General features: G+C 42.0%; 1 protein-coding gene across 1 annotated transcript in view; it reads left to right on the forward strand.

Annotated features, from left to right (window-relative positions):
- The window catches only part of LOC127365935 (anosmin-1), a 39,621-nt gene extending 27,375 nt beyond the window's left edge, over window positions 1-12,246 (forward strand). The window contains exons 7-14 of the mRNA XM_051404517.1: window positions 472-677; window positions 2,411-2,555; window positions 3,753-3,899; window positions 6,825-6,913; window positions 8,041-8,212; window positions 8,814-9,034; window positions 9,727-9,868; window positions 10,981-12,246. Coding sequence (XP_051260477.1) covers window positions 472-677; window positions 2,411-2,555; window positions 3,753-3,899; window positions 6,825-6,913; window positions 8,041-8,212; window positions 8,814-9,034; window positions 9,727-9,868; window positions 10,981-11,039 — 1,181 coding nt within the window. The 3' untranslated portion in view covers window positions 11,040-12,246. The remainder of the gene's footprint in view (window positions 1-471; window positions 678-2,410; window positions 2,556-3,752; window positions 3,900-6,824; window positions 6,914-8,040; window positions 8,213-8,813; window positions 9,035-9,726; window positions 9,869-10,980) is intronic.
- The last annotated feature ends 259 nt before the right edge of the window (window positions 12,247-12,505 follow it).

Genomic DNA, 12,505 nt, shown 5'->3' on the forward strand with positions numbered 1-12,505 from the left:
ACAGCAGGCTGGGTCACAGCACATACGGATACTTTCAGAACCCTGGATACACACACACATTAGATAGAGTACAGGAATGTTGAGAGTGGAGCAAAAGTGAGCAGCATGTGTTTGTTAACCCCTGACCTGTGCTCTCGGTCCTGCCGAACGCTGTCATAGACATGACATGACACCTGTCATAACATCTCACGGCAGATTGTCAGAGGAAGACTAATTACTTTACACAGTGTCATACTGGTCCCCCTCCTCAACTGCAATGCTAACGCTCAAGTGGTGAAAGGTGTGTTTGGTCTGTAACACATTCAACCTGAAATTATACTTGAGAAGAAAACTCAAGAAAACTGCCTTGGCCAGAGATTTGTCACATACAAGAACCAGAGGCCCTCTTTGTCTTCCGCTCTAAATGTCTACAGATGTACTAAAATGTGTTACCACTGACAGTGTTTTTTCGTGTTGTTGCTATGTCTTCAGATCCCTCCGCCCCTCCCAGCCCGACCAGTCTGCGTGTCACCAACGTGACGCTGGGCGACGAAGGCCTGGTGACAGCTCGTCTCAACTGGACCCTGCCAGAGGAGCCCGATATTCCCATACATCACTACAAAGTGTTCTGGAGCTGGACTGTGCACACCAAGTCCATGGTGCCATCCAAGAAGAAAAGGAGAAAGACCACCAACGGGGTAATCTTCTCACCCTGTCTTAGTGATGTGTTCTTTCTCTTTCTCTCTTTTTTTCCCTCTCTTTAAGACTACCGAGTCTTGGCCAGGATTATCTCAGCATCCCCCTCAACACATCACTGTAAATATCCATGTAGGCCTGCAGTGGAAACAAGGATAAACATGGAATAGGAGTTGCATTTATTTATATATACTTGCAGGGCTATCAATCACACACACAGATTGATACAATGTGTTCTTCATTGTTTTAATTCCTCATACTGATGAAGGAACCTTTAAATGCACTGTTAAGCTTTCGAAGAAAACACATTTAGTGTGATAAATGGCTCTATTTATAGTGATAAATAATGATTTCAAGGTCTGTGTTTCTTAAATATCTCAATTTGTATTGTATTGTATTGTAGTTAGTATTTTGGACCTTTCGCCTCCTCCTACTCTGTTTTTGATTGTGTAATTCAGCTATTTCTGAAGTGGTACATGGGTTTATTTATTTATTTATTTGTCTTATTTTTAACATAGATCTCAGTAGTTTCAAAGTCAAGTGGTTATATAACTACACTCACAGTTCCTATCCTATCATTATATTTTTTACATTAATGCAAACAGTGTATTTAAATCTAAGGGGAGACTCAGTAAAACGGGACAAAACTACAAAAAACTTCCATGAAACATTCTCCAATAATGACATAAATATCATGTTTAAAGGAAAATACCATTGATTCCTACTGTTAATTCCTTGGAACAGTTGAGTTTGCATATGGGAACGTTGTCAACTATTCGGCCCGGCCAGAAACAAGAGTTTTCATGGCCTTTTGTCTGCAATGTCACATAGACAAAGCCCCCACTTGCAATCACAAAGAAAGAAAATACAATTTGGTTATAAAAGCTTAAACAAACAGGCAAGCTAAGGACTTACAAAGTTAGACTTCCTGGCTTGGACAACTGAAAAAGCCACAGACTAATATTTTGATAGTATTACAGATGTGTTTTTACATACAAATTACATTATTATTATGTATGCAAGCATCGATTGGACTGTTGATGGGTCCATAAGCATATATCAATTGAATTTACCTTATACACGACAAGATTATTGACTGTCCTCATAAATCACAGGCTCTTATATGAATAACTGAATAAATTTGACCATTTGCACAATAGTAACATGTGACCTGCCATAGCTGTGGCTCAGTTTCTATAAAGCGCATTTCATTAGAGACCTGAGCAGAAAGACAGATTGTCTAGACAGTCCACACACACCACTTCGTCTTCTCCTGAATTAGTTTATGAAATGTGTAGCAGATGTGGCACAGAGGAGATAGAGGTGGGAGACACCAGACACCTATTGACACATGTACTACTGGTTTCCACTTTGGCACCTCAGGGCTTTGAAAGCAGCCTGCTGGTAGAGGAATGTCAAAACATGCACAGTCAATAACAAGAACTCATCAAGCTCACGCTGATGGTGGAATGCTGCAAGTCAAACACAGTGAGGAAGCCCTGGGAGGCTCTGATAACATGGCTCCCTCACAGGGCCCTGAAGGCTATCTCCTCACCATGATACCTTCCTCAGCTCCACATGTGCTCTTAATAAGCAGGGCTTTCCCACAGGCCCCGGTTGGCCCAGGCTGAGATGAGTTGGAGCTATGACCGGGACAATGGTAGAACTTTGAAAGGGGCCTCAAGTGACAGTAACATACAAGATGCCAACATGCACGTGTTTTCTGTTGTCGCAGGCTCAGAGCTGGGTGGAACTGGAGGGGCTTCAACAAAACAGCAGTTACACTGTGGAGCTGCAGGCCGTCACCTACTGGGGACAGGTGCGTCTGAAGAGCTCCAAGGCTTCGCTCCACTTCAGCACCACCAAGAATAATGAGTCAGGTAAACGTTATAATTTTCTGTTGGTCATTCAGCTGTCAGACTTGTCGTGTTTTTCAGTCACTGGGGATGGCATTGCTGGTCTGTCAGTCCACTATTTTGGTCCTGATTTAAATATCTCAACAACAATTAAATTGATTTACATTAATTCTGTGGAGACAATCGTGGTCCCCAGGAGATGAATCCTTATTACGTTGGTGATCCACTGAAATCTAGCATTACCAGCAGGTAAACATTTTCAAATAACCAGTGAAATGTATCAATGCCTACTCAACAGCCATTCATTGTTCCCAGACATTGTATCCTCTGACTTTTCCTCTAGAACCACTATGAGGTTGACATTTGTTAAGTTTTAGGGAAAGGTTTCTACAGCTATGCCTCTTGGGACCAATTGTAATCACTTTGGTGATCCCCTGTCTTTTCATCATCAGGTCAAAATTTCACTTTGTCCAATTGTGGTTTATGACTAAATCCCTGCCAAATTTATGACATTCTCATCATCCATCTCATCATCAGCTGTACTTCGTGTTTAGTGCAAATCTGCTACTTCTAGCATGCAAACACACTAAGCTAAGATGGTGAATTTGGCAAACTTGCTCAATAATAGCGTGCTGTGACTGTGAGTATGCTACCATTTCAATCAAATCACCACTGGGCCTAAGTGCAGCCTCACAGAGGTGCTAGCATGGCTCTAGACTCTTATGATTAGGACTCTTATATGGACCTGCAATTTTGTGATTTCGGATTACTTATGAGATTGGCAGAACCGACTTTGCATAATCCAATTTTCTTTTTGTTTGTTTGTATTCCTTGAAAGTTGAATTTTCCTAAATTACTGAGAGTCTTCAGGCAAACAATCACCATGAGAATTGCAAAAAGCAGGAATGGCCAAGGTACGCTGACAGCACATCTGCATTCATTCGGAGCTCCTGTGTGTTTAGGAAACACAGACCAAGCCTCAGTGTGTACATTTTAAGCATGTGTGGCTCTAGAGGGAATTGAACCTCTAACCTTGGCAGTGTTAGCGCTGTGTGTACCCATTGACTTACATCACACTTTTGCATAAAGAACGTGTTGTAACTGCCGTGATCTTACAAAGAAATAATTGTGTGTTTCTGTTACCATGCTGGAGAGTTTCCCACAACACAGTCACTGTTGTGTCTTAGCTACAGCAGCAAACATTTCTCTTTTCTCTTCCAGTAAAATCAGTACTCAAGTCAAAGAAGGAGGAGATATCCCCTCTTGGTTCGACCATGGCCAAACGCCCTTCTGGCCCTCTAGAGGTAGGCACGCCCTTCTACCAGGATGGCCAGCTGCAGGTCCGTGTCTACTGGAAGAACCGGGGAGGTATGCACTCTACTGTATTGATTTATAGCTTTGTTATAATCTAATTAGCACCCCATTATGCCCATCAATCATTATGACTCATGTGCACCATAATAAAGTCTTATGACTGATTCTCGGTTAACAATGAAAGATTCCTTTTTAAAAATGTGGTATCAGATGGTGAAGAAATTAGAAATTAAATAAATGAAACAATGTGTCTTTGTGACAGTTTGGTAATGTGAGTGCTGGGCAAATTGGTGTAAACCTGCACATGCACTGGTAGAGCAGAGCCACTGTTTAGTAAAGAACAATAAACACACAGAGCTTAGCCGTGCGATGGGATTTATTGACAGCTGTATTTAATAGATCCTCGCCCTTGCATTAGGGTTGAAGCGGTCCATTTTGTTTTACAAGACCTGATGTCATAGGGAACAGAAACGGTCGTGGGTTGAAGCACCGCAAGGGGTTAAAGCCTATAGGAATGCCTGTCCCAGCGGCATCCATTCCCCAACCCTTCTGTTAATACCAGAGTGGAAATATGGAAACCTTGAAAGCCATGCTCTCAGGGTAACCTGTCAAGTCCCATTCACTGGTCTATGTTATGTTACTAATATATGTCATCGCCTCAGCCAAACTCCACATCTTAGAGTCAAGAATGCAAACCCTGGCTGAAGGAGAGGCCTGGTGAGACACCAACTGCTGAATCAGAGTGAGAGAGAAAGAGAGAGGGAAGGAGAAGATAGAGTTGGCCCAGAGCTGTTAGCGAGGTTGGCCTGGACTCCGAGAGCTGAGTGACGCTGGCGGGGATCAAGCGTGGCTGGGGAATCACAGTGTTGCAGAGCAGAGTTAATCCTGGTCCAGCCTCTTTTTCTGTCTCTTGTTTGCAGTGCTGCTCTGCAATGTGTGCGCCACTGCCACTCATTAGTCTGAGGGATGACCCTGGCTTTGACTCTTGACAACCTGGGTTCCACTACTGTAAACATACAGACATGCAGATGGCCTGCAGAGTTGGGAGTCTCTGGACATCTGGTTTTTGTGACAGACAAAAGGGACAGGTTAACTGAACCGTGATTAAACTCTCACTCATTGTCTCTGTGATCCAAAGCAGCCCGGCTTCTGGGTTGTCTCCAGCAGACGAAAGAGAACCGTACTGTACATCAGCTCAGATAATATATCGCCGGCTGCCCAACGCGCAGACAATACACAGCAGTCCGGCGGTGGCGGCACTTCTGAGGCTCGCTTCCAGCCATGATTTATCGAACACCGCTGAGGTTCTGTTCTCTACCTGATTTCCATGTCCCATTTCTTGTTTTACATACCACTTCCCCTCTCCGTCAGACCCCGCTAAGCATATCTTGTTTATTTTTTCCCGATTTCCCGGTTCCCTGTAATTCCTCTCTTCTGCTTCCAAAGACCTCAGGGGCTCCTAGTGCCAGATCTGTGTCTAAGCCTTCAAAGGACCCCTTTTATCTCCCCACTACAACCCAGGCCCGCGCCAAGGGGCGAACATAGCATAACTCAATTATTAATCGGAGAAGTATTTCACATATCCAAGCGACACAGTTGAATGAATAATAAATCTAGTAACATAGGGTGATGGGTGGATAAACATTGCTGATGAGCTCAGGAGGAGCTACTGTACAGTAATGAAGTGAACGTTGCTGCTGCAGTCCGCAGCTGAGAGCGTTTGTGTGTCCCAGCATGACCAAGGCTGCCACTCCACTGATGAGAATGCAAATCCTTAAAGTTGAAGCAGAAAAGTTTGGTTTGGGAGTTGAGGCTTCAGTGAACAAAAGGGAAGGTTAAGGTAATAAGAAAATCATGTTAATAAACTAATGTAAAGATAAAGGAGGATGTTCTTTCAAGTTCAGTTTTATTTCCAGAGACCTAAGTTATCTTGGTCATCAATAATGGAAATAGTGATATCAGATCTCAGATAGGGAGTGTTGTAATTTGTGAGATACCCATCTGTTAATCATATCAGCCTGTCGGATTGTCTTTTGATATCTTGATGTTCACTGGGTGCAGTGGTGTAACATAACTAAGTACATTGACTCAAGTACTGTGCTAAGGTACAGTTTTAAGATATCTAAGGCTACGTTATAGAGGGGCAGAAGTGTTATTGATTTTACTCGACTACATTTATTTGAACACTATATTAATTTCATTTCGGAGTTCGGTGTCTTGCTTGACCCTTTAACATGTGAAGGGAAGAACTTCAGATTCAACACTGGCGTACTGTTTCAAATAAGCTACAGATGCTTGTTACTTGTTACTTTGCAGCATAAGATTTTACCTCCAAAACCTATGATGTTCCTATAAATACAATGATTCTTCTAAGTACTTAATACACTGTTAGATTGCTAGATTATACTAGACAACAGTATATAATGACGTCCTCCTTGATCTGGAACAAAATGAAATTTCCCCCTACACAGTGATGCACCAGTACTAATAATTACAAATTAAACTATGCAATATATTTATTATTGAATAACTGATTGATTGTTTAGTCTGTAAAAAGTAAGACAATTGTGAAAATGCTTGCCTAGAACCAGGTTATTTTGTTGGTCAACAGTCCAAAGTACAATTTGTGACGATATTAAGAGAAAAGCAGCATGTCATTACATTGGAGAACCTGGAAACACTAAACGTTTACCATTTCTGCTTCATGACTGAATCGAATATAAAAACTGACACTAATATTTAATGCAATAATACAGTAAAATTAACACTGACAAGAGACATTCCGCTGCTTAATGAGTACTTTTATGTTTAATACTGAAGTACATTTTGCTCATTCCCATATGACATTTTGCATAAAGTACTTGCCCATGTAGTGGAGTACTTTTCCATTTTATAAAAATGTAAAAAATAAAAGCTCTGAATGCAGAGTTTTGTCTTTCTTGTGTAACATTTTCTCATCTCATCCTCCTTTTGTCTTAGACCCCACTGTGAGTCGCTACCATGTCCAGTGGATGCCGGAGTACTGCAGCCACAATGAGACCAGAGGACCAGAGAAATCTGTCACGCAGGTTAGTCCCAGCTCCTTTTTCACACTCCTTCCAACCGAGTGTCCGATCACAGAGTGCACTGCACTGAGCTATGGCTTGATCAGCAGCTCTGTGCTATGCAAAGCACGTGCCTAACCTTTTGTCTGATGCTTAGAAAGGACAGCACCACTAAAGAAAACAACTCCACCGAGTGAGCCAAAGCCCCGTTGTGTTGGATTTGCACCGGGCAAATCACTGGCTGTTGTTTTGAATATTATGAGTCAGTCGTGTGGTCAGGCATGTGGTGTGTTGGCCAATAAAACGCATTTACTTAAACAATGTTTCCTGGAATGGGGGATCATTCACCTCCAACGGCCCCAGCCATGCTTCTGCATGGGGCTTTCTGTTAGGGTGCAGTAGGGTCTGTGTAGGCGTTTTGAGAGTCCGGGGGTGGGGGGGTTAACTGTTGGGGCTCAGGCTGATACAGGATGGCAGAGGCCTGGCAATCAATGCATTCTTTGGGGACCGGCGCTCTGGTTGCTAGGAAATATACATCCATTTTCTATAGATCACTGGGAAGGATTCCAGGCTTGTGCTTTTATGTGAGCACAGCGCCTCATTCACTTTTAATCAAAGCTGCTCCATATCAGAGGGAATATACACACCCTTTCTCAAGGGACTGCCTATTAATGTAGAAACTCTTTACTGCAAATGCAAGATCTAAATCCACTAGTCAGCGCAATTTTTTTTGTTTCCTCGATAAGAGATGAGAAAGGCGTTTTTTTTTTGTTAAGATCAATAGATGATTAAAGTTTGAAATGAGTGTAAAGTCTAAGACTGAATTCATTAACATGGATTTACAGGCCATTCTCTTTTCAAATTACACATGAATTCACTTTGCTTCTTAATTAAGTTCTCCTTGTGTTTTACCACATGTGGAAGCTATAAAAAAATCATTTATATTGTAAGTCGAATAGAAGAATAGTGGTCTAACCCCTACCATGTGAGTGTTCAAAGTGGTCCTATGATGTGGGGCATGTTCCTAAGGTCTCAGTGGGAATGTGATCTGCTCCGGCGCTGTGTATTTAATTATCTCTGAAGCTCCATGGGACCTGACCTGGGTGACATGTCAAAGTCATCAGGGCTGAATAATGTGTTTCTTGGCTCAGGAGAACTACATCAACCTCCCAGGCCTGCTGTTCTCCTGCAAGTACAAAGTCACTGTTCACATGCTGAAGTCCAAGAGACGCTCCAAGGACGAGAGCACCACCTTCCTCACCCCATCCTGCGCTACCATCCGGAGCAAGACTCACAAACACATCCCATGCCCAGGGGAGGGAGGTGAGTATTCAGCTGTTTGACACGTAAAGGGCATTTTAAAATCAATCTGTAGTAGTGCGGACACAGTAATCAGACACCGTAGCATGAGATTGACATTTCAGGAAATACAATTCAGTTTTTTGCCAAGAGTTAGATAGAAAAATAGATACCACTGTCATGTATGTACAGTGAATGTGAAGCTACTGCTTGCAGCCAGTTAGCTTAGCACAAAGACTCGAAACAGGGGGAAACAGGTAGCCTGGCTCTTTCCAAAGGTAACAAAATCTGCATACCAGCATTTCCAAAGCTCACCAGTTAACACATTATATCTCTTTTATCGTCTTCACTGTGAGGTTGCCAGGCAATGAAGGAGAGACTCCAGGTGATGTTTTTACACTTCAGTTTTTCTACAAAGTAAATAAATAAGATATAGCGTGTTCATTTGTGAGTTTTAGAAGGGCTGGTTGGTCTAGCCACATAATAAGCATAAGGACATGAGAGTGGTATCAATCTTCTCATCTAACTCTTGGCAAGAAAGCAAATATGCATATTTCCCAAAATGTATTTACTTAACTATTCTTTTAATATCAATGCCCTGACTGAGACACCTCTCTCCTTACAGCTGCAGGGCTTCCAAAGGTTTTGGCTAAGCCGGAGAACCTGACTGCCTCTTTCTCCATCAACGAGGGAAACATCACCGGCAACTTCCTGTGGCGTGTTTCCAGGGTGGCTCCCCATCAGCGAATTACAGGCTTCCAGGTCACCTGGGCTGAGATCACCACCGAAAGCCGGCAAAACAGCCTACCCAACAGCATCATCTCCCAGTCCCAGATTCTGCCTCCAGTAAGTCTATTTTCATTGTAACAGGATTGGCGTTTTTTCTATCCGAACTCCTGTTTGTAAAGGCAGCAGGTTGAATATGTTTCTATATACCACAGGGACCATGCGCTGTCATATATACTCAAAAATAAATTGTCCCTTGCAGTAGGAAAGTATGCTCTGCCCTCAGCGTTTCATTTCACGGCCTCTGTCAGAGGTGAGGGTGATTTGAGGATAAGACTGTTGTGGTCGCTTTGCATGGATCTTGTGATAAGCGGTGGTGTGTAGACAGACACAGGGATAGATCTGAGGAAGTGTTGTGTCCTGCTGGAAGTTCTCCTCCTCTACCTTTTCATCTGCCTTCACGTCTTCCTCTTTCATCCTCCGTGAGAGCTCTGAAAAAGCTGCGCTTTGACATAATCTGCTCCATCAACAACACGTTCCGCCTATCTGCACCTCCCAGCCTCTGGAGCTTGTCTATAAATAAAACCACCCACCGCACACTTTATCAAGCTGGCAGCAAGAAAGAGAGACAGAAAGCCTTATGAAAACAAAGTCTTTGTTTTTGTCTGTGGTTTGTGCAAAGACAGCTACGCAGCTGATATTCCCCTGGTTTACAGCCCATTCAAATTCAAGTCCTGTCAAATTCACAGGCACTTTCTGTTGTATTTCAACTGATTGCATGTCGTCTGCTGTTCTCCTCCCTCACGTGGCAGGATCACAACTTGCTTGTAGTGTCCAATCTGCGGCCGTCCACTTACTACAGACTGGAGGTGCAGGTCATAACAACTGGAGGAGAAGGTCCCGCCACCGTCAAGACCTTCCAGACACCGAACATATTACCAGTCATTCAGCACCGTAAGTACTAAGTCACTGTCAGCTGTTGCTGTGTCAAGTAACTCAAGGAATTTGTGAGTTGTACTTTAATGAGCTCAGTTTAATTCATTATTTGCTGGATTTCTTAATCATGTGGTATCTTTTGTGCTTCCTCGTGTCCACCAATGTGATTGTGTTGGGACTATTGTTTTGGCTGCTCGGTGCTAACAGCATACTGTAGATCTACCATTTATCCTTAAAGCAGTAGTCTGACATTTTAGTTAATGTGTTTATTAGCTTTCTGGCAAGAGTTATAAGATCAATACCACTTTCATGTCTGTGCTATAAATATCAACCGGTTAATATAGCACAAAGACTGGAAACAGCTAGCCTGGCTCTGTCCAACAGAAACAAAATCCACCTATCACTGCTCAGTAATGAACACACTGCCTGGCTTTTAAACAAACGAGTTTCGTAAGCTCATCCACTAGAAAGCAAATAAGCATAATTCCCAAAACTGTCAAACTATTCCTTTAAAGATGATCAATATATATTTTAATATCAACAATGAATCACATGCCTACTTGTATGTGAAAGGGGTTGCTTGAAGTGATGAACACCAGTTCGCCTAAGCTCTATGGAGAGTGAAAAATCTCTCTAAACCCACTGTGCGCTACCTGACCTGTGCCAAACAGCTTCCTGGTTAACATAGTGGGGTATTTAGGTATAGACCAAAACAACGCTAAAAGGAGAGTGGATATTGATTCATTCATCACATTGCCAAAAACTTCTGCTCTGTGTCTGCTGTATGTGTATCTGTCGTCTCAGTGCTGTGTTTACAGCTTGTTTCTGCTGTCCACAAGTTGCCACAAAATCAGCAAGAAAACATGCTGTGCTTCCGCCACATAACTTTGTGTTAGGCAGCATATTTTTAAGGGAAAAAATTACTAAACACTGGGTGTTTAGCTCAGCAAAAATGAGAGGATGTAAAAAGTATTTATGACCTAGATAAGAGGTCAAACACTGCTATGCATCAGCAATAGCAAGTAGCAAAAGAAGCACATTTATGCTGTATAAAATCAAAGTCAATTTCTGCTGAGACCTGAATTTCTCAACTGGTATCTGACAGATCTCTGATTATGTGTGTTTTCTAGGACCCAGACTCCGACAGCACCACTCTCATCACCAGAAACCATCAGTAGAGAGACACTGAGTTGCAAGTTGAGGCAAACCCAATCGGGAAAAGAACCAGTGGCTCTCTGCTCCTGTCTGTCAGGGAAGGAAAATGTGTGGAACCAAACAGAAACACAGCGCACCAGACCATGAACTGACCCCCCTGCTCGTGAAATATGGTTCCATCCTCTCCAGGCTCCACAATACATCAGCTATTCCTTCTTAAAACCCCTCTGTCTTGACTGGTACATGTCACCGGATGGGTTGGTCTGTGGTCTTGGTCAGTGAAATTTATACCACAAGGTCTCATATTCGGCGTTGGTTGGTACACAGCTTCCCAACACACGTCCCCAACTCATCAGGAAGTTATGAATTGTAAGGTCAAAGTAAGACCCAGAAACCCCTAAAATTGTTATCCAGCTGTTTATTGAAAGCAGCAACAAACACACAAGCGAGAAAATAATTTCAATCGGATTTGATCAGCTGATTAATGACAAGCAATTAGTTCACAGTTCAAAGGAAAACTTTACTTTGGCAACTTAATCGAAGATGGTAGAAAATGGAGAAAATGGATGGTAGGAAATGCCAGAACTGTAAAACAATTGTTTATTCATGAAGAAAGAAAAGTAGAAAATTCATCTATTTATTTTGAGTTACCCATTAAAGAGGCGCTTAGGCATACAGTCAGTACTGATGGATAATGTAACTAAAGTCATTGTTGTCTAACCCAGAATATTTCACATAGTATGTTGCATGTAGTACATTTGATTTTTGAACTGTAAATTAATTACTTGCTTCAAATTGAAAGCCTGTAATGGTTTTGCATGACAACCGTTAGCATTCTGTTGGCATGAAATAATGTCTGTGTTACCTCTTTTCAGTATGTTAGCAATATTTCATTAACAGATTAACAAAGAATTATATTGGGAGTAATATGTAATGTTTATTAATGAAATTATAACTTGTGTGGAAATGATGAATTGTACATGTTCTTGGCTGTAGAAATATTTGTCGTGGAACAGTCAGTGAATGTCTATATTTATTTATGTGTGTATTACAAAGTTTGGTTTGGATGTGTGTGAATGTGTATGTTTTTGTGTGTTCTAGTCTCAAGTTTTTGAACCGGCAAAAAATCTTGTAAAGACATTTTGTAAAAATGGAATTGTAAATACAGTCTTATGTTACATGTTATTTTTCCATGGTAGAAACTGTACAAAATGCTAGTAATAAAATAATCCTTAACCAGTTCCCTTTGCTGTTTGTTTAATTGGAGCTGCTGTGAGCAGTAAATAGACATGCTTCTCCTCCTCGTGCTATTTGGCAGTTACTGTTGCTTATTTTGGCTGTAAAACCCATCATGGCAGACTGTGTACAGCATATTCACTGATCAGCCTAGGAGCCTGAGACATGTGCTCTGCAAGTCCAAATAAACAGGTCATCTAGCTCAACAGCCCGAGTGAATTTACCATCTCTGAGGTCGGGCACCCCTCAACATAATGCTTTGCT

Source organism: Dicentrarchus labrax, unplaced genomic scaffold (assembly GCF_905237075.1).
Source record: "Dicentrarchus labrax unplaced genomic scaffold, dlabrax2021, whole genome shotgun sequence".
Classification (NCBI taxonomy): Eukaryota; Metazoa; Chordata; class Actinopteri; family Moronidae; genus Dicentrarchus; species Dicentrarchus labrax.